This window comes from Rattus rattus, chromosome 7, assembly GCF_011064425.1.
Source record: "Rattus rattus isolate New Zealand chromosome 7, Rrattus_CSIRO_v1, whole genome shotgun sequence".
NCBI classification, from domain to species: domain Eukaryota; kingdom Metazoa; phylum Chordata; class Mammalia; order Rodentia; family Muridae; genus Rattus; species Rattus rattus.
The window spans coordinates 114472487-114499574 of record NC_046160.1 but is presented as its reverse complement, the minus strand read 5'-3'; the positions used below and the strand labels follow the sequence as shown (position 1 = coordinate 114499574).

Below are 27088 nucleotides of genomic sequence, written 5' to 3'. Positions count from 1 at the left end.
GCTACCATATTAGAAACAACACAAAATCCCTAACCAGCCACATCCAGTTTCCAAATCAGAAAAGAAAACCTTGACCAGTAAGAGATGCTGTACATTAAAAAGTCCAGATCCTCCATTCTCTGGACAATGGCAGCGTCTCAAGACACTGCCCTGTAGCAAGGCTGAGCTGAGGCCCAGAGCTGAACTGATTATGGAAACTTGAGGCAGTGCAGGGTCAGGATGTGGTGTGGGTTGGGAGGAAAGGGAGGCATAGAAAGGTAGGAGGCAGCTTCTGTTCTCTGGTCACTTCGCCAGGACTGGGATTTTAGAAGAAGCAGTAGCATCTGTATACCACAGGTGGAAGGGCAGCACCGAGCTGTCAAACACCCAGTGCTATTCCTGTTACGAGATCTGTGGGTTTCCATGGGAGGGGAGGGGAGTTGAGAATACAGATAACACAACTCCTGCTCCACTGTGGGGACCAAACAACCTTAGCGGTTTGGAAATTACAGATAACCGGCTGAGGTGCCCTCCATCTGTAAACGGTCTCAGGGAAGGATCTCGGTGCCTGGTGGTGCGTCCTGTGGCATTCCATTCAGTTCTTACGGAAAGACAAGAAAAAGTAGTTTCGCTCGTACTGGTTCAGAAGTATTTCTGCAGAATGGCGCGCTCTCACTTGAGGCGGCTACAAACACATGAATCCGTAAGGGGTCATAGGAAAGGGGTGACCGTTCTGAGCTAAAAGTTCTAGAAACACCCAGAAGCTGGCTAGTAAAGGGTAGATGTGGGGTGGGGTTAGAAGTCTTGGGACAATGACTTGCTCATGCCTGGTAACTGGTTTTCTGTTCTTTAAATTGTTTTTAAAAAATGTATTCTTTGTGAATCTCATACACCCATATGATAGTTTTAATCATGCTCACTCCCTGTGTCTTATCCCCTCCCCCTCACTCTCTCCGAGACCCCACTTCTTCCTACCACCCCCTCTCCTGCTTTCAAGCCTTTCTGTTTGGATGGCCCACCTTATGGGTTCCTTGCAGGAGCATACGTGTGGGGTACAGGACCGTGGACAGTGCAGAAACTGGATTCCTAGAGTTGGTGGACACGGCTGACTCTGAAGTATCAACCTGTCTGTGAAAGACAGTCTTCACCTCCAAGGCCCCGTTAATCTCCCTGTCAGAGGGAAATGATGGAGCAGTTGATTATGGTGACCCGTGAGGCCAGCTGTCAGGAAAAATAAAGAGCGGGTGGCAGGACTGGGTTGGTCAGGGGCTGAGTGTCACTTGGATTTTAGACTGAGGTGTTTGGAGAGGGTTGAGATGATGCTGAATTAAAGCGGAAGAATTCCTTGTGGAGGTGCTATGGGAAGTATCCTCCCACAGTATAGCTTAGTGAGAGACCAGAGAATGCACATGGCCACGAGTTCAATCCCTATTACCATCAAGGAAAGGTTGAGTTTTGAGCGGAGTGTGATAGCAAATGCCCGAAAACCCAGCACTTGGGAGGCTGGGGCAGAAAGTTCAGCAATTCAAGGTCATCCTTGGCTACATAATGAGTTGGGGGCTATCCTGGGCTACATGAGAGTCTGTAAGAACTCACTTCTTCCTTTCTCCCTTTGATGAGCATTTTACTTCTCTTCGTTGTCACACCTGAGGTCCAAAGTATGAACGGAGCAAACTTTGTCCTTCTAGAGTTCTGCTGTTCTTGGTGCTGACAGAGGCCAGGAGAGAGCTCCCGATATCCTGGAGCTAGAGTTACAGGCAACTGGAAGTCACCTGACTTAGTGCTAGGAACTGAACTAATGTCCTCTGCATGATCACCTAGTGCTAACTACTGAGCCATCTCTCTGACCCCTCTGTGTTCTTCAAGCTGGGTAATGCGCCTTCACTAAGGTCTGGTATCCGAGGTCTTGTCTAATTTTCAGTAGTGTGTGGTAGGGAGCTGTGCCATTGACTTACCCCACTAGCTTGCTCTCACCCCTACAAATAGGAACAAATCGGGACCTCTCCTGTAGGATCAGGAGACTTAAGTCAGGTGATGTTTCTGCAGGTGTAGGTGACACACGGCTGTCAAAGGAACAACAACTACTACTATAGTGTATGTGTGTGTGGTGAGTGTGTGTGTGTGTGTGTGTGTGTGTCTGAGAGAGAGAGAATATGTGTATGAGAAAGAGTGTTGTGCATGTATGTACACATGTATGTATGCATGTGTGCATGTATGTGCACATACGTATATGTGTGCACATGTGTACATGTGTGAGAATGTATGTGCATGTATGTGCACATGTGTATATAAGTGTGCACACACATGTGTGTATGTGTATGTGTGAGAGTGTGTGTGCATGTATATGCACATGTGTATATAAGTGTGCACACATGTGTGTATGTGTGTGAGAGTGTGTGCATGTATGTGCACATGTGTATATAAGTGTGCACACATGTGTGTGTATGTGTGCGTGAGTGTGCGTGTGTGTGTGTGTGTGTGTGTGTGTGACAAAAAGTCAACTTCCAGTGATGTTCTTCAGGTACCATTCACCTTAAATTTTAAGAGAGAGTCTCTCACTGACCTGGAGCTTGCAAGTATACAAGACTGACTAACAAACAGGTTCCAGGGACCCTCCTGTCTCTTCACGTGGATGGTAGGACGGAACTCAGGTCCTTGTGTTCACAACAGGGACACTTTTCTGGATGAGCCGTCCTCCCAGCCCCCTGCCAGTCAGAGTTCTTCTACAACATTTTCTGAAACCTTTGGAATTTGCTTGCATTTTAACACACGGCCGGAAACCAACAAATACCTGTTACAGCACAGAGACAGCCTAGTATATCCCTGCGGTGGCCCACCATGGCCTTTCAAATGAACGTAAAGCAGTGGTGCTTGTCACTGCCATCTTTACTTCTTTATGAGGGGAAGGAATCTGGTTCACATTATAGAACTGAATTATCCCGAAGGTTGACTGATGTGATCCAATTTAGAAGTGCCCTGTCTGGAAGGGTTCCGAGGATCTCTGTTCCTCTATGGTTTGTAGTTATCGAAGGGGCTGTGCTTGGAAGGAGGTGGTGTCGCCTCTCCGGTTAGGTGAGGCCAGGTCTCAACAGCCTTTACAAAGACTCTGTTCTTGGATCTTCTGCCTGGGCAAGATGGAGAGGTCTCGGGTGGGTCAAAGCAAATCATGTCTTGGTTAATGTTCCCACTCCACCTTCTGTCAAGGCAATGTGACTAGAGTCTGTTCTCTGCTCCAAGTTTCTCTGTGACCCTTGTCATCAGTCAGATCACTATTTCCTACCCTCTACCCCTAGGCACCCTGGTTCAGAGTGAATGAGTTTCTTGATCTCACACTTAGGATGAATTGGACCATGGGCAGCAGAGGTGCTCACCCCCTGCCTGCCTTTGCAGAGAGAATTGTGGGTGGAAAGTATGTCTGGGTCTCTAAATGCCTAACCCTGTTATAGACGGTTCCTCTGTGCAGTCTCTCAGTAGCTGGGGGCCATTTTGAAGGCTTAGAAACTCAGACTATCCCATGAGAAGGCTATTAAGTTGGCCTCCTTGGATTGGCCAGATCTGAGCAATGCTTACCAGAAGCCCGACTCTGGCTTTCTTGTCTGCTGCTGACTGTTACATGCACAGGCTTCTTTCTGCACTTAACTCAGGAGTCGGAAGAGGGTTCCCAGAAATAAACAGTTGTTCATCATTGAGTGAGCAGAGGCCAGAGAAACCCCTAAGCACTGGGATGCCACAGGCAGCCTGAGATGCCAGTTGTGATGATGTTGGGGGCTCTGACTTAGCCTTAGATCACCACTCTAATTGGGCAGGTAGACCTTTGAGAGCCAGGGAGGTGAAGTGACTTACAAATGTTCAGAGGTCGAGGTGACCAGGTGGTGTGACCTTAGTCTTTAGAAGAATCTGCATGTCTAGCTAGGGGAAAGGCCTAGGTGGAGCTTGTTGCTAGGGAAACCTTCCACACAGTCTCAGCATCATCAGGCTCGGGACAAGCTAAGGGTAGAGGAGTTATCTGTGGGTGCTGCAGTAACAGGATCTTCATGGACTTGGGCCTGATCAGTGTCCCTACAGTGGCCTGTCTGCCAATCACGGAAGGTTTCACTGTTGTCTCAACAAAATAATGGCTGCTTTATGGCATTCCACTCACCCTGCCATGTGTGAGCTGCATGTGGGGTTGGAAGGTCCACAGGTCTCGCCTGGCTGGTCAGAGCTGAAATGCTGGGAGAACAGCTCACACCACTGTGGTCTGCCCCAGGGGTAATAGTGGAAGCCTTCCCACTCAGAGGCTCCGATGTGACTTTGCCTCTCTAGTTACTGCTGTGCTGCTCTTCTGATGGGAGGAATCTGAGAATGAAGGAAAAATGCGAGAAACACACACTTTGACAACAATGGTGAAATGAGAGAGCCATCCTGTTTCCTTTTGCTCTGGGTAGCATAGGTAAAGCAGTTATGGTCTGTTATTTGCAAAGGGGACTCCTGTCCTCATAAGTCCAACCCAGTGCCATCCAGCCATCCAACAAACTTCCAATGGTCATGTTTATGTCTGTGTAGCTCGGTAGTCATCATCTCCCTCTGTGGCTACTGAGCGCTTGACAAAGGGCAAGTGTCACCAAGGAAGTGCATGTGCGTGTGCATGTACATGTATGTGCATGTTTAAGTGCACATGAAGGCCAGAGGTTGGTTTGGGGTGACATTCCTCATTTCACCTTTTCATTTTAGGGTGGCGGTTATCTGTTGGAGATAGGAACTCTTAATTGTAATGTAGGCAGGCTACCTATGAGCCCTAAAGACCCACCTGTCTCTGGCCCCTAAGGGCTAGGATTCTAAGTTTGTTCCTCCAGAATTGTTAGGCAGATTCTGGGCATCAGACTTGGGGCTTCATGCTTGCACAGCAGGCTCTTTATGGACTGAGCTATCTCTCCAGCCCCTGCTATATTGATTGCTTAAATCAAGCTTAAGTAGTCGCATGTGGTTTGTAGCTACTCTATTGGACAGAGTGCCCCTGTGTGACCAGCATGGATACTTGTTCTTTTAAGTATACGTTTGTCCCAAAGCCACAGACATGTTAGTTTTCTTTCTTTTGTTAAACAAGTCCCTGGGAGCAGAGGGATCTTCTCAGTACGTGGTGCTTTGGTGGCCTGAGCTAGGACAGAGCTGACCCTACTGTCACTCACCAGAGACTTTTAGACAAGACGTAGGCCCTGGCCAGAAACCCAGGAATGGGCAGGAGGTTCTAGGAGGCAGTCGTCCAGAACATAGAGTTCATGTGCACCTCCTCGGGATAGAATTTCATCCTGCAAGGCTGCCAAGGACTGTCAGCTCTTAGTGGCCTGGTGTCTCCGTGTCTTGACGTAGAACTTGTCCTCAGGACATGAGGATTAAAACCAGGTGTTTCCAGGGGAGTATGTGGGACCCACCACAGAGGAGGTGAGAAGCATGGGAAGAAGCTGAGAGCACCAAGCCCTGCCACATGTCCCCAGCGGGTGACACTTGCCAGGCACTGGTCGAGGACACCGTTTGAGACACTTCGTCTCTGTAGCAGCCAGCGCGGCAGAGTGTCCCCAAGAAGGGCTGCAGGGCTGGTCCAGTGACAACCAAAGCAGAGTCCCCACAGTCCTTGCTCACACCAGAAGGCAGTTTCCTCAAGCCCCCCAGGGGAGGCTGTCAGCGCTTCTGTGGATGAGAACTTGAGGGCAGTGAGATGTATGTGCTCTGGCTGTGGGGGCGGGGGCTGACTTAGCCGGGATGGTTTATCAGGTCAAGATGCAAACTGAGACCCCTTGGCTGTCTGCTGTGCTTCACTGGATATCACAGTGCCACCCTTAACCCTAGAAAAGACAGAGCCCAGGGTCACAAACCTAGCGATTACCCCGCGGAACTGGTGTGATATCTGGTTAAATTAATTAATTAATAATAAACAAACAAATAAATAAGATGAAAGGACCAGAATGTTCACCTCCACAATACACATGAGATGAAATTTCAAGGCAGACCAAGACTCTGGTAAGAAAATTGCTGAAGAATTTTGGGTAAAAATGGTATCCCTTAGAAGTAAACAGACTTTTGTCAAAGGCCACACAGTAGATATTCCAGTCCTTGCAACCACGTAGTCCCTGGCTTAACTATTTAGCTCAGTAAATGTATGTGTCTGTGCTCCAGTAAAACCTTATTTATAAAACCATCAGTGGCCAGAGTCAGCCTTCAGACCAGAGTTTATTACCCACTGGTCCAAGGTGACCCTGGGCAGTTATTTCTCTGAAATGAATTGTTTAAACAAGACCACTTTTACCAACCTGGGCTTCCACAAGGCCTCCCTCCATCATGGGTTATAGACCTCTGTGAAGGGGAGAGATCTACATGACATCATTGATGCTGGAGAGTGAGGAGGATCTGCTGGGCATTTACTGTAGATGGCAAGAGTGTCTTCCCATCCACAGGCTACGACTGAGTTCACCATCTTCAATCAGCTCCCCAGCCCCATCCCCACCCCTCCCCCACCCTCAGCCCTGCCCCCATACAGGCCATTACTGTTTGCTTTGTGGTGTTCGTCTCTTAGACACCTGCACCAATATGTGTCTGGAAGACGTTGGAATCCCAGCCTGCATTTTCTTGATGATTATTTAATTAATGCCCATTCTCCTGCAGGTCACTGGGGTCATGAGGACAGGGTCCCTGGGGTTCCCAGCATCTAGCCCAGTGTACAACACAGTGCAGGAGTGGGTGAGCAACAGGGCCAGGACAAGAAGGTCAGCTCAGTGGTCACCCAGAACTTTCTAGACATGCCACCTCCTTGTCACTTCTGGACAGGGAAGGGGCCAGCAGGCATGACAGATTTGAGAAGGGGACCAAGGCAGACAGGAAAAGGTTGGGCCAGGCTTCCACAGTAACAAATATTTACTTTGGGGAACCTAACAAAGAGGGCTATTTGGGTGAGAAGTAAGGGGATTGTGTTTCTTGGTCCCCACAGAAGGAAAGTTAATTACACCAGTTTGTGACCTGCTGTTCCCAGCTCTTGCCCAGACCTCCCTGTAATCTTTTCCTCACCCAGGAAAAGCTGTCGATGCCCCCCACCAGAGAGACACGAACCTGATTCATAATTCGCCTCTCCTAATTAGGCGCAGGAATGAAGGAGACGATTATTAATAATGTATCCGGGTTTTTAAGTGCCCCACAGGAACCGAGCCTTGAGAAATGGTGCTCTTGATGATAAACAGTCACACCGCCACCACGCTGGGCTCTGTGCCCAGTCACAGGGCAGAAAGAAAGACATCAGAGGAGAAAGGGTCCGTGGTGCATGGGCAGCTGACTGGAATGACAGATGGAAGCGTCTAGAGCCCAGTTGCTCTCACAGCACTGTGTGTGCGTGTACATGTGCGCGTGTGAATGTGTGTATGTGTGCATGTGTGCGTGTGAATGTGTGTATGTGTGTGTGTATGTGTGCGTGTGTGTGTGTGTGCGCGCGTGTGTATGTGTGTATGTATGTGTGCACATGTGAATGTGTGTATGTGTGTATGCACATGTGATTGTGTGTGTATGTGTGTGTATGTGCAAGTGTGTATGTGTGTGTGCACATGTGAATGTGTGTGTATGTGTGTGTATGTGCAAGTGTGTATGTGTGTGTGCACATGTGAATGTGTGTGTATGTGTGTGTATGTGTGTGCATGCATGTGGGTGTGTATGTGTGTGTATGTGCGAGTGTATATGTGTGTGCACATGTGATGTGTGTGCGCCTGTGTATGTGCGTATGTGTGTATGTGTGTGTGTGCGTGCGAATGTGTGAGTGTGTGTGTGCATGTGTATGTGTGCGTGCATGTGTGTGTGCGTGTGTATGTGTGTGTATGCACGAGTGTGTATTTGTATATGTGTGTGTGCACATGTGAATGTGTGTGTATGTGTATGTGTATGTGTGTGTGCATGTGTGTATGTGTGCGTGCGTGTACATGTGAATACGTGCGTGTGCATGTGCGTGTATTAAGAGGGATCTAGTCTGTCTTTGTCACCCTAGGATCACCCAGATAGAACATTTCTTTAGAGATACCTCCTTGACTCTTCTGTGTAGGACTAAGCTTCAATGTCTCCTGAGAGAGGGGACTCTGATTCTCACAGTGACAACAGCTTCCTTTTCCACACTGCATTGGCTCCTCCTGTCTCCCTGCCTCACTGTCTCAGTAGTCGTTGTACCTGAAGTTTTGCTTGCTTGTGTTCTGCCTATTTAGCGGGTCACAGGTTCAAACCTGTCTAGGTTGAACTGCTGAGATGACGTCATTGGGTTCTGTGCCACAGTCCCCTCAGCTGTCAATTCTTGTCCTTGCTCCCTGCAAGCGCCCTCAGCTCTCATTTCTTCAGACCTGCCGGACAGAGCCAGCCTTGGCTTCCGTACATCCCCACCTGTCCTAGGCAGTAGAAGGTGGTCTGAGCAAAACACATGACCTTGAACTTTGGGTTCATGACCTCAAGGCTCTTGGGGTCTTTCCCACTCCTCCCCTTACCAGACATCAGTCAGTCCCTCTTCTAGACAATCTGCCACTTGCTCCTGGTTCACTCAGTATTTGCCCTGGCTTCACGCCTGTTCCTAGAAATGATTGACACATTCAGAAAGAGGCAACCCAGTCACTACAGACACCCATGTTATGCAGTGCAAACTTCCAGACTGCCTTTCCTACACAGAAAGGCTTCATGTGAGGCCTAGGCAGGGGCTCCTGAGCTAGAAGTCAGGGGTCTTTCTCTGACTGGCTTGGGGTCCTTAATCTTCCCCTCTCATGAAACAGACTCTCCTGTCTCTTACGCATGCGCATTCTCAGATCATTTCCTGAATCAGGCCCCTTCTCAGTAACTGCGCCACTGAATCACAATAACATCTCTGCTCAGTCACAGGTTCCCTTGCAGCTCCCCACCCTACACACGCATACACACACGCATGCACACATGCACACATAGGCACACACATACACACACGCATGCACACATAGGCACACACTCACACACACATGCACACATGCACACATGCACACATAGGCATACACACACACATGCACACATAGGCACACACACAGAGACACACACACATGCATGCACATGCACACGCACATGCACACACAGGCATATAGGCACACAGGCACATACACGCATTCACACATGCATGCACATGCATATGCACATGCACATGCACACATATATACACTCACACAGTGAGTACACACACACAGTGCTAGACCTCGCCTCCCTTTCTCAGGACCCTCCAATACCCACCTCACTTCCTGTCCTCCTCACGGCCTCCAGACCTCCCACAGTCTCCTAGTATCTCCATCCTTGATCTTCACACTCCCGGGCACAAGCTCACTGCAGATCTATCCTCTGCTTGACTCCCATCCCTAGACACCTTCAGGACAAACTCCATTGCCAAACTCTAGTCTTTGTTCAAGCGCCACCCTCAAGACTGCCCTCGGGCGTTCTAACCCTGAGGAACATTTATCTGCATCCTTCCCCTTAAGTTGCTCTCACTTAAAGCAAGGAGGACACACAGTGGCCCCTCAGAGGTGAGGTTCACCTCTTCCCGTTTATCTTCCTCAAGAGCAAGAACATCCCAGAAGCTCCCAGCTGGCTTTTCCTCTCCTGTCCTTTGACTAGACCTGCAGGACCCAGAAGCCACCTAAACTAGAGGCTGGAGTGACCAGGCCTGAGACCATGAAATCCTGAGACCATGAAATCTCACCTCTGCAGGGAAGGGCAGACGCGCTATAGGAAGAGAACTAGTGTTCTGCTAGGGAGGCGGGAAGGAGGCAGGTACTGCTCTAGCTGTCTGTGGATCTTGTCTAATCCTGGAACTCCTTGGATTGGTCTGTGGCTTCCTTCGGGCTATCATGGCTCAAACAGATAGAGTTAAACATGCTGAATGGCTTGCCAGCTCAGAGCCTGCACTTTACTCCAGCTCCTGATTCAAAGCCAGTGTGGATAATCAGTGCCCAAAACTGAGCAATGGACACCCAGGGAGGAGGAGCCTCTGGGTGCGAGGAAGATGGGTTCACCCTAGCAGGCCAGAAGTCAGGAGCAGAGCAAAGCAGAGAAAGGGAAAGACGAAACGGGGTTGGTTGGTGGCTGTGAGACTCAGAGATAGAAGCCCAAGAGGAAGAACGTCCAGTGTGAATCTGGGTGAAGACACAGCTCCTGGTGAGACTGAGGAGGACTCCTTACTGTTGGCTATCTCCAGCCTGGGACTGGCCAGACCAGTGGTGCACATCTGGGAGATGCTGCATGCACAGGAAAGACTGAGAAGAAGCTGGGGGCAGAGACAAGGCTTTAAGGGCTACACCGAGTGTAGGACCAAAGTTCTAAGCATCCCAGCCAGGGACCGGCTTGTCATCCCCTGTGTTTTGCAGCCAAATACAGTCCAGGTGACACATTGACCCTACCCTACCTTACTTACCCCCTTCAGAAACTGGGAAAGGCTTTATTCATATCATAGTGTGGCTGCCTTTCTGCCCCAGTTGTCAGCAGCAAGCAGGGGCACCTGGGTGGCTGGGGATGAAAAAGGGGGACTTCCATCATGGCTGCAAAAGAACACAAGATACAAGATAGGCTAGGCACAGCATTATCTGTCTGCATACCCCCACCCGCTAGCATGGTGGCCTAGGATTCGAATACGGTGTTTATTTCACTGGGTTTCCCCCTAGAAACTCTAGATGTGAGGCCTGGGTTCAAATTGCACAAGCACCAAAGCCCTGTGGTTAATCTGTGGTTTCAAGTCTAGCCCCAACCCATGGTCACAGGTGAGAAATGCAGAACAGCTTCACCCCCATACTGACCACAAGGCCTCCATGGGTGGTGGATGCCCTGGCACAGGCCTCCCCATAGATGCCCAGTGCCTGTGAATGGCTAGCAGCTGCTGAGAGTCAGTTCCTTGTGTCCACAGACAATGGGTCTCTATCAGGGACAGGCCGTGAGAGGGACTGGTGGCCCTCCCCCAACACCTCCTTCCTTAGGAGGCATTGGGTCTGTGTCAAACTGCCCAGCAGTGCCAGGGCTTCAGGCACTGAGGCAGGGCAAGAGTTGGGAACTTTTGAAGGAACTGAGCGGGGACAAGCTTTGCTTTTGGGCCAGATCAGAAAGGTGGGCTCAGACTGAGGTTGCTGTGAAGCCCTGAGAAGATTCTAAGCCTCAGTGGCCTCCCTGACCCCTAAGGGACATGAAACAGGTCCTGGAACAACTCAAATCTTTAACAGACCTCCTCACTTCCCTTGAAACCACACAGAACCAGGGCATATCCTAGGACACTGGGGCAGGGGCAAGTTGTCAATATGCCCTGTGTCCTGTGTCCTGTGTCCTCAAACCTTAGAGGAGCAAGACAGCTCCCTTGACAACCTTGTGGTGACAGGAGAGAGGAGAGAGGACACACATCCCAAGTACAAACTGGACCATAAAATTGTCTTGTGAAGCAGCCATGTGGCTCTGTCATCTCTACCCAGCGACATTGCCAAGGCCATGAAGACATAATGTTCAGGGCCTGACCTACCCTTTCCCTGAGGTACCTCACAGTGTACAGGAAGCAGGTTCAGGGTCCTTACCCCTGGAGGGGCAAGGGAATGACTTCTGAAGTACAAGGACAAGCCAGTGCTGGCCTGATTCGTCACTGCTTGTGGACCTGGGCTGCTCTGGAAGCAGGAGACCCAGGGTAGGAGGTCCTCCTCAGCAGAGCATAGTCAACCTAATGAAGGCCAATTAGGCCTACAACCCTTTCAGTTCCCAGGGAACCAGCCACAGACCACTAGGGCAGCCTGCGCATGAGTCACCAAAGACTTTGAAACCCAGGAGAGGTGTCTAATGATGTCAATGATGTCCTCGAGGCCTGTGGTGTCCCAGCAGTGCCTGGCATTCAGTCTGGGCCTAAGCGTAGGGTGCCTCTGGAGAGGACCCCACATAGGGTTGAGAGGCAGAGCACCAGGTAAAGACATGGCTCAAGATGGAAAATTACTGTCCCTCCCGACCCTGTGTGTGTGTGTGTGTGTGTGTGTGTGTGTGTGTGTGTATGTATAAGTGTGTGTGAGTATAAGTGTGTGAGTGAATACATGTGTGTGTGCACGTGTATGTCTGTGAGAGTGTAAGTGTGTGAGTGTAAGCATGTGAGTGAGTGCATGTGCGTGTGTGCGTGTGTGTGCACATGTGTATATATGAGTACATGTGAGTATGTGCATGTGTGTGACTGAGTGCATGTGTGTGAGTGCATGTATGTGTCTGTGAGTGATTTTGTGTGTGAGTGTGTGACTTGTGTGAGTGTGTGTGAATGAGTGATTGTGTGCGAGTATATGTGGATGTGTGTGAATGAATGTGTGTGAGTGCATGTACATGTGTGTGTGTCTGTGTGAGTGTGTGAGTGAGAGTGTGTGAGTGTGTGAGTGTGTGTGTGTGTGAGTGTGTGTGTGCGTGTGTGTGTGTGTGTGTGTGTGTGTGTGTGTGTGTCTAGGTGCCTGAGGTCAACCTTTGGATTTCTTCTATAATAATCTTCAACCATCTGCCTATCCTGTCACTACCCCTCCCCCAGCTCTGGAGTTACTGGTATGCCCCACCACACTGGCTCTTAATGGGACCAAGCTCCTGTCGTTGATCTTATGCAGTACCTTGCAAACCAATCCACCTCCCCAGCCCCTGAGAAGTGACCCTTAAACAGCTGAGCAATCATTCCCTTCCCTTCTAAACCGGTTCTCAATGGGTTATAGACAGGATGGCTTCCAGACCTCTCAGAGCCCCTGCGATAGGATCAACTGTCATCTCAATACTAGGAGAAAGACCTCTGGGCAAACCTGTGAGAGACTGTCTACACCGATTAGCCTCTGAGAGTGTCTGTGAGGGATTGTCTTGATTGTGCTCATTGACTTGTGACTCAAGTCAAGGCCATCCTAATTGTGAGCAGGACCATTCCCTGAGCCGGGGATCCTGGATAAAGTGGTGAGTGGGAGCTGAGCTCCGATGTGCCTCCCAGCTGCCTCTGACTGTGGATGGGTGTGACTTGAGCTCCAGCTGCTCTGGCTTCCCCACCGTGATGGACTGTACATAAACTGTGAGCTAAAATAGACCTTTGCCCTTTAAGTTGCTTCTGTCTGGGTATTTTAACACTGCAGCAGGAAACAAAACTACGACAGTCTCTTTAATTCATTCCTGCCTCATCGACCCCTACCCCGTCCTGTTAGGTCCAGGCATGGGTGGCTCTCTCAGGCTACCCATTAGTATGTGCTGACTTGACCCCACCAAGTCCCTGGCTCTGTGGCCTCAGTTTCCCCACTGCTAACAGGGAGTCAATCAACCTGGGCACCACAGTGCATGGATGTGTGTCATGAGGTCCCCTCAGGGAGGGTTTCCGGTCTCCTTTGTCCCCTTAAATACCTGCCCACTGGGTGCATCTAATGTGCTGTGTCAGTCTGCTTCTTTTTCGGGGTCCTGTGGGTCCTGATCTGCTGATCTCTCCTCCCATCCCAGCACTTGCCACATATATGTCCTCGTGGTACCTCTGCTTTCCATTGGCTTCTTCTACACTTCTCAGAACTCCGCAAGGCAGGGACCACCTCTGTCCTGGCCAGTGCCTGGAGCCCTCCCTCCTACACTGCTCTAGAAATTCCTTGAGGCAGAAAACTGGAGGTCGATGTTCATCATCATCATCATCATCATCACCACCACCACCACCATCATTATCACCATCCTCATCCACATCACCACCACCACCATCATCACAATCAGTCATTGTCATTTTTCAATTAATATAGGAAGTAATAGGCTTCGCGGTGGCATCTTCATACATCTGCACCATTATACCCTGTTCTCGGTCATCCCCTTCTCTCTTCTCATTCCCTTCCTGCCCCTGAAGAATCTTCCCTCCTGCTTTGATGTTACACACATTTCTCTGTCCCCTCCTTTACCCAACTCCTGTATGAGAGACCTCTTCCTCTCTTCCCATGATCCTATTCCACACTCACAGACTGTACTCATGCACACACACACACACACACACACACACACACACACACACTTAAATCTTAATTGTGCATCTAAGAGAAAGTAGTGTTCACCTTTCTGAATCTGGTTTCACTTAAGAATCTCTGGTTTAACCCTTTTTTTCCCCAGATAAAAAGGCTTCACCTTTCTTTACAGCCGAGAAACGTGCCATTGTACGGACCATGCTTTCTTTATCACTTCATCAGCTGATGGACATGGGGGTTGGCTCCATGGCTTAGCTAGCGAGCATGGGTGTGTGAGCCTGTGTGTGTGAGATAGATTCCTTCAGGCGTGTGCCCAGGGACATGGCAGAGCTGTATGCAGTTTCTAGTCTTAGGTTTCTGAGAGGCAGCTCCTCTCAGCCCTGTCTTGTTGGCATCCTCACCTACAGGATCTAGGCTCCTCTTTCCCCCACCGCACTGCCATTTGGTTTCTCGGTGGTACCTATTCAGACCAGTGTGGGCAGGAATCTCAAAGTTGTTTTACTTTGCAATTCCTTGATGGTTCAGGATGTTGGACGCCAAGGACTTATTGGCCACTTTCTTTTGTTCTTTTTTTTTTTTTTTAAAGGAACTCCCTATTTAGCTCATTGGCCTGCTTATTGATTGAGTGGTTTATGTGTTTTCTTCAGCTCTTCATATACTCTGGATAATTCCTTCTGATGTGCGGTTGGCAAAGATTTTTAGCAGGCTGTCTCTTCGCTCTGACTGTGGTTTCCTTTGCAGTGCAAAAGATCCTTAATAGCATACAATCCTCACGGGTGGCTCTTGGGGTTACCTCCTGGCCTGTGCCTACATCTTGGTGCGTTTCCTTTGATGGCTTCAGAGCTCCAGGTCTTGAGCTAAGTTATCCGTGGACCGCTGTCTTGTTGCCCATGGTTTTGTATATTTGGAATCTTCTGGATATTTCAGGAAAGTCAGCCAAATCCACTCCATTACCCTGCGTTGCCTAGAAGCAGAAGTCAAATGCTTTTAACCATGGTGTCCAGGGCGGGGTCCAGGTTGAGTATTCCCAGCTCTTTAATTCGGCATGGGCTGACTAAAAAGAACAAGACTCCTTGACACAGCAGACTTGAGCCTGGGCCCTCTCCAGTGCCCTCCTGGCTACCTGACCATCATCCGCACTGGGTCAGGAGAGCTGACTGACAGGTCAACTTCTCTGGGGCTCAAGAAAGGGTGACACGACCCCTGAGGTGTCAGGACGGCTCCTGCCTTTCTGTCAGGTTTAAAGGGAGTGACAGAAACAGCAGAGACAAGGAAGCAGCTCTTTCCTGGGGCTTGGCACTCCGCTGTCGGGCCACCTGCCTGTCACCCAAGATTGTCATCTCAAAGTGAAGCTTCCCTTTCCCTGCATACTGGCAGTCTATGATGTCGCCTCCTTTGGAGATTGCTGGCTCCTCGTTGCAAGAGGATCAGGTCTTAGTCAGCCCCATAGTCATCCCTAGGCAGCTGGCGCCAGGTCTGGCAGAGGACAGCTTGCGTCTGATTCATCTCTGTACCCCCAGCTCTTAGCAGTAAACACTGAGCCTGCTCAGTTCTCGTCCAAGGGAATGCATTCACGCACGCATGAATGAGTCCTATCAGGAGGCTGCCTCTAATTACGAGCCTCCAGCCTGCCCACCTGGTGAGCTTTTATCATCTTTGCTGGGGTGCTGAGGGAAACTGAGGCAGTGACGAGGCTAGTGGGACGCTCTGACAGCTTCAGGGCCCTACTCCAGTCCTCACCTAAGTTGTTTCAGTGTTCATTCTCTGTCCTGAAGTGACAACACCCAGCTCTGGAGTTCTCTAGTCAACTCAAGCAAAGATAAAGACAGATGCCATCTTCCAATCTATCTCTGGTTTTTGTGAACAAAATCTGTGATTTATGCCTCAGCTATGTCTCCAGAAAGACCCCTCTCCACAGATGGGCTGGCTTCCTCTGCACACGCAGCCCTCAGCTGCACCTGCTGGGTCCCACTGGTCTCAGACAGAAGGGCACACAACCAGAGCTAGCTGCTTCTCGTAGCAATGCTTTGAAAAAGGACTGTCGAAAGGAAAATCGTCACCTCACCAGCAAAGGGCAAGGAAGTTTGGCTCTGCCAAATTCCAGACTGAGGCTTAAGGGCCGGCATGCAGATGGAATCTCTAAGGAGGGCCTTGCTGGCACCTTTGGGGGACAATTCTAACTTAGCTCGTTGTGACCATCCCTAGCCAATGGAATACCTTTCCCTTCCTGTGCCCTGGGACACTAGACCGAGGTGTAGCCACTCACTGAGACTACACACAGGAAGACGGCAGCTGCAACATGCTGGGTGGAATGACCTGGGGACACGCCCCAAAACAGGTCAGAGCCTGGGACAGAGACACAGAAGAGCTTTCTCATCCATGAAAAGAGGGGGCAAACCTTTGCAGGTGCCAGAACAGTATAGACCCGGCAGCTGTGGCCAGGGAGTTAAAGCTACACCAGTTTACCCTGGGGAGACTCCGCCAAGTCAAGGATGCTCCCAAAGGGGGAGATTTGAAGTTTGATTTTTCAACTTCAACAAAACCATCGATTGAGCTCATGGATGGGTCCTGCTGGCTCTGCAGTGCCGTTCAGAGTCTGTAGAGGGACACAGGACCTAAGATTCGCTCTTTCCAGTTGACGGCAGCCTGGGGGTATCCTTGCCTCAGTGTATCACCCAGAGTGTCTGGTTCTTCTCAGGACTTGGGAGGAGCTAAGGTCCACACTGGGGACTATGCATTTGTTAATGGGCACCACAATCCCCTGGGAGCCATAGAATGTCTTCCGGGATCCTACAGTGTTTAGTTCTTTCTCTCTATTCTGCTTATCCTTGGTTCTGCCTGGGAGGATACCAGCGTGGGAACATCTGGGAAAGAAATCTAGGTGTTTGCTTATGATATTAACCACACAACACACACACACACACACACACACACACACACACACACACACACACACGGGGAGAGAGAGAGACAGAAACAGAGACAGAGAGACAGAGAGAGACAGAGAGAGGGGGGGAGGGAGAGAGAGGGGAACATTACTCATCCACAAAAAGGGAAAACTTCTGAACTACAGAGCTACCTGTTTAAATCTCAACGATGCTAAATAAATAAAGCAAAAGTAAAAACAAACCAAAAAGAATGCCTTTCACATGATTTGATTTCTGCAAATGCCAGAAACAAACAAATCTTATCTATTATCTTAGCCATCGTTAGGATGGTTGTCTGAGGTTAGGGACTGTTGAGACTCAAGGGTATTTTGAAAGTCTTGAGTGAGGCTTCCGCTGCTGTAGACATGTTACTGTTGTCAGAAGATGCGTTGACCGGCAGGAATCCCCTTTGGCACAACCCTGGGTTCTTGGGCTTTATTCACTGGCTACGCCCATCCTGTGGCTTCCTTCGGGGTGCCTAGAACAGAGCTGGGGATACAGTTGTGGTTCTTGTCCAGATCTTCACGTATGCCGATGTCTAGTACTGTCCTTCTGTGTGGTCTGTCCACTCCTCTCCTCCAGTCCTTTTGTTATACCCAGGCCTCTGAGATGGGGCTGGGCTCTCTCTGCTTTACTGGGGGAATGGGGCGGAGTAAACAGTCTCTTGAGACCTATTCTCCAGGTGAGCATCAACACTGCCCAGACCAACCAGGGATCAGGCTTACCCTAAGGACTCCTCATGGGTAGGGTGGGGACAGGAAGGCCTTGTAAAGCTAGGTGTGAGAGAAGCTGTAATGTTACAGGGTTACGTGCTCTGACCTCTTCCAAGCAGACTGAGATAGATGGTGGCATCACCTGGGCCAAATCCAGGCATGAAGAGCGAACCTCTCACAAGAAACTCATTTCAGAAACACTTGGAGGGGGCTGGACTCCCTCCTTCCTCTTCCTAAGTCCCCTGCGAGCCTGCCACCCCACCCCCAACCACAGAGGCACCGGATTTAATGCCTTGGCCGAGAGAATGAGATGTTCTGTTATTTTTCATGGGAAATTAAGCCCGACCCTGCTGTCAGTTAGCTCATGCCTGGGAGGATGGAGGCCTGCTTAGCCAGGCGCTCAACCCCTGCTCTGAGCTCTCCAAGGCAGTGTGGAGGCACCGGGTGGGGGAGGGGCTGGCTGGGGGCCAAGCATGATGTCACCTGCTGAGGTGGGGGTAGGGAAGGCAGGAAAGGTCAGAGGGCCTTCCTTGGGGTGATGGATAGCTGTGAGTGCCACTCCCTCACCAATGCCACACAGATCCACCTCTCTCACTCAGAGACACTCCGACGCTGGTCTCTTTCAGCTCCCAACTCTACCTCCTGCCCCGCGGAGGACAGCTGGTGGTCTGGTCTGGTGATCATCGTCGCGGTGGTCTGTGCCTCTCTGGTGTTTCTGACTGTCCTGGTCATCATTTGCTACAAAGCCATTAAGAGGTGAGTGTCCAGCCACTGTGCCTGGGGGAGCCCCTCTGGAGCCCAGCAGGGCTTCCCGGCCCTTTAACTGCCCTGCTACTTTCATTAATGATAAAGACTGACACCCAGTTAAGGAGTGGGAAGGATGAGGAAGGGGCCCTCTCTGTCCCTAACTGGTTCAATGCTTGCCATGAATTTGCCGTAACGGCTACAGTGGTTTCTCTTCGTCCTTATACCTTTAGTACTTCAGAGTGGATCGCAGACATAACTTCCCAAGTGTCAGGACCTCTGATCCTGCAAGTTCTACGTCTTCATCAGCAAATACAAAAGCCATGCAGAAAAACACCGCCAAGCACCAAGGGACGACAGTCATTAATAATATTTCTGAGAAATAGGATTAGGGAAGGAAACCTCCCCTAATCCCCGAGCTCCAAAAGTTACTTCTAATTATTATTATTAGAATAAGTGTTAGCATCTCAGATATTTAATTTCCTCCCCTGAGTCCACTCTTCTGTGTAATAATATCAGTTTAATAATTCAAAACCAAGAAGAATGACAAAAGAAATCTTAGGACGAGGATGTGATCGGGCCCGCAGGCCTCAAGCTCCTGGGCAGGAGAGGGAAGTTTTGAGCTGCTACACAGACCTGGGCATGCACATCCCCCGGGAGTGGGGGTTTTACTTCTAGAACTCAGATCACAGGATGACCTTTGCAGACCATACCAATGCAGGATACTCAGGAACTGACTAGACCCCTGCAATTTTCAGGCTATGCTGTGGGTTCATCTCTCTGTCCCGTGTCCTTAGTTCATCTCCCAAACCTTTCCCTCCATAGTACCTAAGTTTTCAGATTAGGAAATTGAGTCTCCAAGGAGCTAGGAAGCTGCCATCCTATCAGAATTCGAGTCCAGAATTGTGTGGTGCCAAAGTCCATCTCTCACCATGTTGGGGCGCTCGACCAAAGTTGACGATGAGCTCCCACACGCCTGTCTGCCCTTCCTGGGTAGTGAGAGGGAATGTGGGGATTTGATGTCTGTGTCCTCCCAAGGTCAGACAGACAGACAGTCTCAGAGGCCCTGAGACCCAGGAACTCTGGGCCCAGACCTGGCTTTGGACTCCAAAGTGGATGGAATCTTTCCACTGCTGAAGTGGTTTGTGACTACCCACTGTGTGCTGGCTCCATTAACAAAGACTTGTAGTGTTTATAAGTGATGAAGATTGTTTAGCCATAAACTACTCACCTGACCCCAGGCAGAAGGGCTGATGGTCCCTAGGCCAAGGGACAACTGCCTGGTGTGGGTACTCAGAGGGGCCATGATATATCCCAGTTCCACTTGACAGTAGTTGAGTCTCTGGGACTTTTGGAATTGGAGCATGGGCTGGTCATTGTGTTCCTTGGGGTGATAGTGCCAATGCCACCATTGACTGAGTCATGAAGGTAACTCTTCCTGGAACTAACAAGGCCACTGTTTAATATGATCAAGTTTGTCTTGTCCTTCTGTCCTGGTGGGCTGCAGGCTATCTGGTTTCATACAAAGCTTTTGGGCTCAGACCTTGCCTTATTCAACTCTGTCTTCCTCTCTCTGCCATCTTGTCAGTCCAGTTCCTTCCCTAAACTGTAGGAGATATATATATATATATATATATATATATATATATATATATATATATATATATGATAGGATCTCATGATGTAGCCCAGGCTGGCCTCAAGCAAACCCTCTATTCTGCTGCCTCAGCCTCCAATGGACACAGGGAGCCCAGGCCAGGAAGGACTTCTGGAAACCCAGGACAAGACTTCCCGGGCTGCCAAGGACACCTTAGGAACCAGTCCCAAGAGCAGAGGCCTGTGTGTACCCATTGCCATAATGAAGTAGGTAGAGGCTGTTTCCAAGGACACACTTAAATTTTTGCTTCGTAGCTGTCTATTCTGTTTCCTGAAGCCTCAGAAAAGCAGATGCCCAGACCCTTAATGGGTCAGGTGCCATGTGGGCAACCTCTGTCCACAGCCCTGCCCACAAGTGATATTCACCCCTCGTGACTATGTGGCATCTCAGGGGGTTGCAGAGCACCCGGAGAGCCCGAGATATCCTAGGAGTTCCCTGTCTAGAGCTCCATGTGTGTCCTGGCTACCGGTACTTTGTCCAGCATCTGTCACGGGAAGTGCTCTATCTAGTACAGATCCACAACTGCAGTCTGGAAGGGGCCTTCCCCTGCCCACCACGCCCTCTGATGCTCCCAGAGCCAATCCAGAGAACTGAAGGTTGATGGGAGGATGCCCAAAGGCCATATCCACAGCTCATCTTCACCTAGGTGTGGAGGGAAAACTGCCCAAGCACTACCTTTTCCTCCCAGTGACACCTTGGTGGCTGGGGAAAGCTTTTTCTGGCTTTGAACTCAAGATTGAGGAAGTCTGTGCTCTGTAGAGGAGGCTCATGCTGGGCCTCTGTGGGTCGCATGCGTGTGTGTGTGTGTGTGTGTGTGTGTGTGTGTATGTGTGTGTGTGTGTGTGTATCTGGGCTGCTCAGAGCTACACCTCAACTGCCTCCTCCAGCAACTTGGGTGCCAGCAGAACCCAGGCCGGGTGGAGACAGTTCCTGCAAAGGCCCTTTGGTGCTCTGTGGCTGAAGCCCTGTGCATGATGCTTCCGATAGAGATCAAGAGCACCTAGTGGGTCGGGACAGAAGGTCTCCAAACGGCAAGGCCACTGTCCTCCTACCTCTTCTGCCCAGAAGCAAGGACACATAGAAACACTCACTCCCCTTTCTTTTGGTTTTAGGAACCAGGCCATTTAAAGGAGTTCTCTGTGGCCTCTGCCTTGCTTGGTGGGACCAGCCCAGATTGGCCCACAGATTGGAGGATCGGAAGGAGTCCTAGCAATGTCTGCTAGGTCTTCCAGAGCCTCAGAAGGTGCATGCTAAGTAGGAAGTCTGGGCAGACTGGAAGACGGTACGATGGCCACTGCTGGCCAATCAATCAGCTCCCATGATGCCTCTCTGACAGAGTGCTGAGAGCTAAAAGATACTTACAGAGCACTTGCACTTACTGTATGGTAGACACTTATCCACATGCTTCATGTGCACTAATGTGTTTAATCCTTCCAACAAACCTGTGAAAGGGATGCTGTTGTTCCATTTTATGGATAAGGAAACTGGGGCTCAGAGAAGTTGCATAGGTTGCCTGAGTTCACACAGTGGTGGAAAGCTGAGGTTCTAGAAGTTATGGCCGCTGCCCCTTAAAGTGACTAGTGTTATCCATGAGCGCTGTTTGGTGAGAGAACGGAGTCACAGAGCTGTCTTCTGCTTTGGGGACAATTCACCTTCCCTGGCATAAGTGAATCCCAGAAGGCTTTGCAAACAGCTATGACCAAAGGATGGGGAACAGAACAGAGGAAGTCTTGGCTCTGGTGCCAGGAGGTGGGCAGGCCAAATCTGTGTATCATGAGAGTCTTTTGTGTCACCATCATGAGCTGGCATCTGGGTGCTTCTGTGCCCTGTGATTAAAGCTAGGTGAGACAGACTTTGGAAGGCTCAATAAGACCTTGAGGGATCTCTGAGAAGAGATGCAGGGAGGTTTTCCCAAGGGGCCAGACAGAAGATGATGACCCAAGGGGACAGGCAAGGATGATGTCCAAGTCCCACTGCAATGCTACTGAGGCCCTGGCAAGTCAAAGTTTTCACTCAGCCTCAGTTTCAGCATAATAAATGACTCTTAATTCCAGCCCAACTTTTTGGGAGGCCTGAAGAGAGACAAGGATCTCTACCCAAGAGGACTCTGTTCAATGCATGGCACATCAGGGAGGACACGTGGATTACTTCTTGCTTTTCTAAAAGCCGCAGTGGCTAGGCTGAGCCAGCTACAGTGGTTTCTTCTGTGAGAAACTTCTGCTACAAAAAGGAGGGGACCGTGAACTTGACCTTTGTGTGTCCTGTGAGGTGTCCTGTTAGTCTCATGACTACTGATCGCCTCCCTGCCTCCCCACTTTGCTGGGATTCTGCAAGCAGAGTCTATTCTGAGGTCTTTGAACCAGTCACAAATACCATCCTGCCCACCCTGTCTTTGAGGAGGCTCTGAGGATGCTTGAGAAGGCAGAAGCAATCGATCCCCGAGTTTTTGAAGATGATTGTAAATGTCTAGTTTAGATAATACCTAACAAGAGCCATTTGTCCCGGGCACTTCTGGGGACGTAGTGGGTCCCTGAGCTCTGCTCAGCTGGAGTCATCTCCACCTACGAGGCAGCAGGATAGCGGTGTGAAATGGATTGTACAGTGAGCCCAGGAGGTTATAGATATTCAGGGTGGAGACCAGAGACCTCCCGAATGACTCAAAGGAGGAAAAAGGGCTTCAGGCAGGCCAGGGAGTAGCAGTGTGATGTCATGCCCTCAGCAAGGGGGTTAAACCCTTTTCAGGGCCTCCCTCCTAGCCTTCCTGATCCCTTGTATACAGAGGAGGAATGGACCTGGGGTTCAGTGGCCTCCGAAATGAGCTTTCGATGGTTTGATGAAACTGATAAAGATCCAAGGGCGTGCACTAGCTCAGCTTGGAAGCTCAGCTTGGAAATTGGTCATCATTACCCCTGCCTTAACTGTCACCACAGTCACGGTCACTACCACCATCAACCCAACTGTGACCACAGCTATTAAATCCCACCATAGCCCTCACCCCCACCATCATTACTACCACAACTACTACAGCTATCATGCTGTCTACCAGCACCGCCAGCATCTCCACCACCTCCCCTACCAGCACCACCTTCTCCACGTCATCACCATTACCGAAACCTCCTTCACCATCATTAGCACACTAAATCGTCAGCATCACCCATCTACCACCACCACCGTCACCTCCTCCACTGTCACTAACCCCTTCTCTACCACGATTATCACCATAGCCACCGCCTCCAGGAGCATCGCATCTCGGTAATCATCACTGCCATCGCCAGCCCAGCCCGCATGACGAACACCTCCACCACCCTCGCCACTCACCCACTCCAGTACCGTCATTTTGACTGCACAGAGGCGAGATACTAACCCCGGTTACTAATGCTGCTCCTTGTGAACCGGCGGCTCCCCAAAGGGATCGATCAGAGCTCGATCATGCTAGGCTGACCGCACAGTTTGGGTTATCCAGAACAGTTCCCATTCAGATTGTTGTCTCCTTCCCTTTCCCTTCTCACTGGGCCCTGGCTTGCATACTAAATGATGTGGTCACCCTAGTTAAGAGTCTATGCAGCGTCTGATTGACCCCCACAGAGGTGCTAACCCGGACTATGGCTCGGAGGTTGCACCGTCACAGTTGCTCAGAACTGACGATGTCCTTGTGTTCCCCCCACCCCCAATCCTTTCTAGGAAACCACTGAGAAAAGATGAAAACGGCGCCAGTGTTGCTGAGTACCCCATGAGCTCCTCGCCGAGTAACAAAGGGGTGGATGTGAACGCTGCGGTGGTGTGAACCTGCAGGCCCTGGGACCCACTGGCCAGAGAGGCACCATGGTGACATTGGTGGACATGGATGACAGGTGGACATGAGCTGACCCTGGGCCTGTCCAGGACTCCGTGCTTTGTAGGCCTAGAGCCTCCTGAAAGAGATAGCATCCTCTTCCCAGGCTAGCCCTGGCCACTCCCGAGGGGTGCGGCACCGACACCAGGCCTGAGCCAGGCTCCCCTGCATGTGGCCCCTGAGCAGCACCACCACCCAGGGCTCTCCATACTCCTCCTTGTCTCCTGTTGGGCACACTGACTGTCCACCAGTTACCACTGAAAGCATGTATTCCAGTGAAAGCAGAGGGTCTGTCCATCTGCCTGGGGCAGAGAGGTACCCCACGTTAGCCAGAAGAAAGGTGAGCTCCCATTCCGGAAGCTTCCTCTTCTGCAGGAAACCCACCTGCTCCTCTGTGGACATTCTTACAAAAGCCATCATCACACAGCCATGAGACAAATGTCCCCTTCCAAAGGTGCTTCCCACACATCCTGTCCATCGCTGTATCTGCCATGGTCTTCCGTCTCCAGAGCCTGTGTCACCCTCCTTCGCCCAACCACAGCCTAGCCTGTGACTCCTTACGGCAAGCCTGCCTCTGGAAGCCGCGAGTTCAGCCTACAGAGTCCCCCAGGGAGTGAACTCAGTGTCTTCCAGATGCCCAGGCAGAGGGTGTCTCAAGAAAGTCAGAGGTTCCCTTTGCCCACTCTGACACCCACCCCTGCATCTTCAGGAAGCATCGGTGTGAGCCAAGCCCTGCCTCACTGGACAGAGGTCAAAACTTGGGCCAAAACCTTACAAGCGCTCTGTGCCAGGCTGATGCTGGTCTAGTGCTCTGCGACCCGCTTACTCCCAGCGGTCCCCTGAAGCCTAAATTTGGTATCAGAAAGTTCCCAGGAGAAGGTGGCCTTCTGTGTGTCCCTGAGGAGGCTTTCTCTGTGGGCCAGAACTCTTAAGGCACCCGCGCTTCCTGAATGTGGGTAGAAGAGAAAGTGGAGAAGAGTCGTCTAGCCTTGATAACCCTCCACCCATAGGCTTGTGTCCCTGGAGGCCACCCACACAGTGAGGCCCATCCCTTGACCCTTGTGATTTTGTATCCCTTGCCTCCTGTCCCTCAACTCTCCTCACCAGCCACATGTACTTGCCCAGAAGGAAGCAGACCTACTGGAGAGTTCAAGGCTCCCACAGTGAAGAGATTTAGCTGGGCACATTAGCCCCCTCCTCAGCCACCAGAGATCTCTGGTGGGTGTTTGTGCTACATGAGAATTTCAAAGCCAGGTAAAACTGACAGACATGAGGATCAGTCCTATGTAGCTGGGTGTCCTTAAGTTGCCACTGCTCTGCTCCTGTGTCAATAGGTGTAGGTTAAAGGGTGTTCCAGAGCATGACATAGCTCCTGTAAATGACATTTGCCTTCCTTTGCTTGAGGACATGGTTTTGGGTTAGTTTTGAATTTTCCTTTAACAGCCTGCCCTGTGCTGGAGCACAGGGTTGCCAAGATCCTTCTCTGGGGCTGCCCCGCCTCACCCAGGGGAGCATTGGGCCATCCTCTCTGGATGGGATTCCAAATGAAACCTCAGAGGAGGTAGATCAGGGACAGGCACGACAAGGGTGAGAAGCCTGTCAGGCTCCACCCCAGTGCCTTGTCTCTCACACCATCACACCTTGATCTAAACTGAGTCTCCTGGTGCCCGTGCCCACAGCAGACACTGGGCAGATAGGAGGCCTGGCCCTAGTTGCAAACATACACACCTTGGAACCTCACAGGGGATAGTAATACCCTCCTATTCCCACCTCCAGTTATCAAGCCCCAGGAGTGAGGAAGGAATACTCCTAGCTGGAGAGGAGCTCCTTACTAGGGGGCCTGAGGGCTGGGTAGAGTCTGAGATCTCCATGTACCTATGTCCAGACCTTGGCTTAAACCTAGGTAGCACACGGTGTTTGTGTGTGCTATGAGCCAGCAGGGACTATGGCTGAGATTGCACTGTGCTTGGCTAGTGTACATGTAAATTCTCTTTAGTGGGCTTGCGTTACCCCACCCCGCAGTTAGGGGGAGACCAAGGGAAGGGCCTAGGTTTTAAAAGGGTTCCCCGGAGAATGGCCTCTCAAGCTCAAGCTTGGCCACTTAGAGGGCGTGTCTCACATCACAATAGAAGGCAGTAGCTTTTAAGCCCACATGGCTGTAACATACACAAAGTCAATGTCAACCAAGAGCCTGAACTTAGACCTTCACTTCAAAGGGCCCTGAGTCAGCTCCACGAAGACCTGTTCTCAGTGCAGCCTGAATGGATGCAGAGGTCAGAAGAAATGCCCGTGTCCACGAGTTTCCTCCGACGCTTTTCACTGTGGTTAAGTCATGTCAAAACTCAACAGCGTTTAGGCTCTCCCAGTTACCAGGTGTTTCTACAAGCCTTCTAGAAGACATTTTGGATGAAAGAGAAGTAGATGTAAAAAAATATATAGGCATACTATATATAGTTATATATATATAAAGAGATACCTATCTATACAAATATATATATATATATATAAATACTGTACTCTGATCTGTACAAACATGACCTAAACAGTCCAGGTAGTGTGTGACCTGCAGTGCATGAATGTAAATACCGTGAACTCTGCCTTCTTAGCAATGTGTGTGTGTGTGTGTGTGTGTGTGTGTGTGTGTGTGTGTGTGTGTGTGGCGACTGTTGCCGCTGGCACACGGCCTTGGTGGGCAGGTACACGCGTCAAGACTCAGCAGCCCCTTCCTTACGAAGAAGGAGGCATCGAGGTTTTTTTTACTGTCAATAAAAATGTACTTATAAAGACGGCTCCTCACTGTTGTCTGTAATGGGTGATGGACCCTGAGCAGGAGTAAGAAGGGGCAGGCAGGCTACTGTGAACCCAGGGCGGGCTGGGCACTTTGCAGGTGCTTTAAGTCTATTGGTGTATCCAAAAGTCACAGGGGTCTGTTTATATTCGCTTTGGTTTTTGAAGACTTTTTTTTTTCATTTTTGCGAGTATGAATGTTTTGTCTGCATATACATATATATACATAAATGAATGTGTGTATATGTGTGTGTACACATATACATATACATACACACATATATACATATGTGCGTGTGTGCCTGGTGCCCTTGGAGGCCTGAAGCAGGTATAGTATATGCATATTATAGGCACGCACACACACACACACACACACACACACACCACACACACACACACACACACACACACACACACACATACACACACACACACACACACACACACACACACACACACACACACACACACACACACACACACACACACAC

At 50.3% G+C, this 27088-nt stretch overlaps 1 protein-coding gene across 1 annotated transcript in view; it reads left to right on the top strand.

Moving 5' to 3' along the window:
• The window catches only part of Prima1 (proline rich membrane anchor 1), a 51572-nt gene extending 24978 nt beyond the window's left edge, over positions 1 to 26594 (top strand). The window contains exons 4-5 of the mRNA XM_032908300.1: positions 18204 to 18333; positions 23660 to 26594. Coding sequence (XP_032764191.1) covers positions 18204 to 18333; positions 23660 to 23762 — 233 coding nt within the window. The 3' untranslated portion in view covers positions 23763 to 26594. The remainder of the gene's footprint in view (positions 1 to 18203; positions 18334 to 23659) is intronic.
• The last annotated feature ends 494 nt before the right edge of the window (positions 26595 to 27088 follow it).